Source organism: Morone saxatilis, unplaced genomic scaffold, assembly GCF_004916995.1.
Source record: "Morone saxatilis isolate NCDOM2014 unplaced genomic scaffold, NCSU_SB_2.0 Contig2, whole genome shotgun sequence".
NCBI lineage: Eukaryota > Metazoa > Chordata > Actinopteri > Moronidae > Morone > Morone saxatilis.
In genome coordinates, this window is record NW_023339762.1 from 11,433,104 (window position 1) to 11,436,103 (window position 3,000).

The 3,000-nt window shown below is 37.9% G+C and overlaps 1 protein-coding gene across 2 annotated transcripts in view; it reads left to right on the forward strand.

The window, feature by feature from the left end:
• The window catches only part of mov10l1 (Mov10 like RISC complex RNA helicase 1), a 15,425-nt gene extending 12,488 nt beyond the window's left edge, over nucleotides 1-2,937 (forward strand). For both annotated transcript variants that reach the window (XM_035664420.1, XM_035664421.1), the window contains exons 25-27: nucleotides 1,949-2,089; nucleotides 2,208-2,299; nucleotides 2,641-2,937. In XM_035664420.1, coding sequence (XP_035520313.1) covers nucleotides 1,949-2,089; nucleotides 2,208-2,299; nucleotides 2,641-2,668 — 261 coding nt within the window. In that variant the 3' untranslated portion in view covers nucleotides 2,669-2,937. The remainder of the gene's footprint in view (nucleotides 1-1,948; nucleotides 2,090-2,207; nucleotides 2,300-2,640) is intronic.
• The last annotated feature ends 63 nt before the right edge of the window (nucleotides 2,938-3,000 follow it).

Consider the following 3,000-nt stretch of genomic DNA (forward strand, 5'->3'; position numbering starts at 1 on the left):
TCATCAAACCATACAGATAACCCTCAGCCACTGTGGATGGGGCATTGGCCCTATCAGATTAAGTGTTTAATGATACTCAGGAAAACTTTGTTTGATTTGCCGTGACCTTTATGTCTAAGGACAAGTGACCTTATGCAGCAAAAGCCCACGTGCTTACTAGTAACAGAACACTGATCCCCGTTAGAGGTTTGAACACTCAGCCTTGTACCTCTCTTGTTACGCACACACATTCTCGCCACTGTGAGGAGAATGGTGAAGATGATCATCTGACCAGACACGTCTGTACCACTACTTCTGAGACCATGTTATTTGCGCACTAACAAAGTGCGTTCATCTGTATATGAGAGGGGGTACAGGATTAAAGTCTCGTGTCGCACAACGGAGTTCCATCAGATTTACGTGCGATAAACGCGTATATGTATATACCTGTTAGTTCATGATATACTATATATAGTATATATACTTATTATTATATTCAATTTACATCTATTACTATACTATTGTCTATATAATAGTTATATATTATTATTAGTGTATTATATATTATACCATCAGTCTTGTCTCTCTGCGCTCTCTGCAAACAAACAGACACAAACCAAAGAAAAGCATAGACTGCAGCCAGATACAGAGGTGGAAGCTGGTACGTGAAATTGACCTTGTGAGGTTGTCCCTGCGGCCCCCACTGCTGCACCCTAAACACACTACCTCTATTCAAAATGGGGGGTTAGGGTTTTCGCCACAGCGGTTAATTTATGTAAAGTGACTAGCAACAGATTTAGAGACTTCAGGGAAAATGCGGAAAATATGTTCAAATGTATTATAGAGTAATTCATTCTCATTGATGACGCAGGGTTTTTCTCCCTCTCTGCTCAAAGGCTGTAATAGGTGTGAGGTGTAGAAAGGTTTGAACAGAGACTCTCTTTCTCTCTTTCTCTCTGGATTAAGATGTTCGTATAGCTTGTAAATATGTAAATAGTGTATTTGATCTTGTAAATATGTAAATACTTAGTTTGATCTTCTCCCACCTTTTTAATACTTTTTCACTTCAAATATACAATATTGTTGTAGTGAGTTTATGTTCCTGGCTAAAGATTTCCCTTTCTACCTTTTTTATATGGCTTAAGGTGATCTCTCCCTCACTGCAACCAAGACGACCTTTAAGCTGTATGCAAATCAGTGAGCACTGACATTAGAAAAGCTGTTCAAGTATGATCTTCTTCCCTTATATGCTATCCATCTCAAGTATTAAAATAAAGTGCTTTACAACTTGAAGGTTGCATTAGAGAGCAGAAGCAATGGTTATGTGTGGAGTGCTGCTGAAAGGTAATAACTTTACATATTATGCTATTATGTTGTTTAGCAGGCATTGAGGGCTTATTGTGGGGGCCTTGTCTTGTAAATTATAGATGGGAATATGAAAAAGTTTCAGTCAAATTATTTATTTTGCTTAAATCACTGGGTTTATGTACTGCAACTCTAATAATAATATCCTTCTTCATATAATTGTCAATCTGAGTCTGATCACATCCTGCATTGACATTCTCAGTCACATGAGGAAGAGTTGCTCTTCACTAATGCCCAGGCATCAGATTGTGTGCTGTCAGCTGCATTTTTTGACCCTATTCACTGATGTCTTTCCCATAGATCTACATGCAGATGGCCCTTCAGTCACTGTTCCTATATGAAAGACTAGCCAGTGGAACTGTCTTTATGACTGAAGCTCCTGCCATCTGTGCACCAATAATGAACCCTCTTTCACTGTGACTGAGATCTTTTCCTTTCACTGTCTTTATAAGAAATCAGAAAGTCCCAACAAAACACTTTTACTACAAAAAGACATTAAAAATCAAACCATAGTCTGTGGAGCCCAAATATCAGTCATAACCTTCTCAAAGTTTATTCCCTTTTTTGGCAATTTCTCAATTATTTTCTTTTTCTTCTAACGTAGGTGCGCTCAAATGAGTCAGTAGAGAGCGATGATTTGCAGAGTGCGCTCGGCTTTCTGTCCAACCCGAAGCGCTTCAACGTGGCTGTCACTCGTCCCAAAGCCCTGCTCTTAATTGTTGGAAACCCCCACATTCTCATTAGGGTAAGTGACAAAACCCTTGAATTGATCCTATTATTATTATTATTATTATTATTATTGTATGTATTTTTGTTGATAACAGCATGTTATACGTCCAGACTATGACTTGATTTCTTTCCAGGATCCATGCTTCAGGGCTCTGCTGCAGTACTGTTTCATCAACGGGGCATATCTGGGCTGCGACCCCCCGCCCTCCCTAAGAGACTCTCAGATGTATGTAAACTGATCTGCCATCAGTCTTTATTCATAACAAATAGGTTAACCAGGTTCCAGACAGGATCTGTACATAAGACACATATAATCAAAGTAATTTGGATTGAAAACTTAAATAAATAAAATAAATAAATAAATAAATATATTATACAGATGACAGTAGAGATACCAACTAATCTGCTTGTTTTTAGGCTTAGAAGGAACATTTCCAACACAAGGATTTATTTAGCACTTTTTATATAACTGAGAGACCAACCAGATGATTACCAAGAACATTAACAGTCTGGCTTTAATGTGCGTTTGGCCAATAAATTAACCCAACTTTTTTTTTCCTCCCACAGTGTTGCAGAGGAGCAAATAAGTGCATAAGAGAGGACAATGTAGTCATGGATGGTGTGCCTCAGTTCCCTCAACCTGACTTATCTTATCTTATCATGTTCTAAGTTTTTTTTTTTTTTTCCCCTTTACATTTCCTTGCCTTGTCTCTCTTTTGACTGTTTGCAATGTGAGCAGTAGCTGTCTTTATCGGTGTAACAGAAATGGTTTAAAAAAGGAAAATGTCTTGTTTCTGTGAAAGCTGAATGCAGTTCCACTCTAGAGTAAAAATAAAGATGACGCTTGCATACACTGCACAATTATTTTTATTTCATGTGATTATTAGGCTGATGTGCTTGACTGTGCATAAGACTTGACTTGACTGT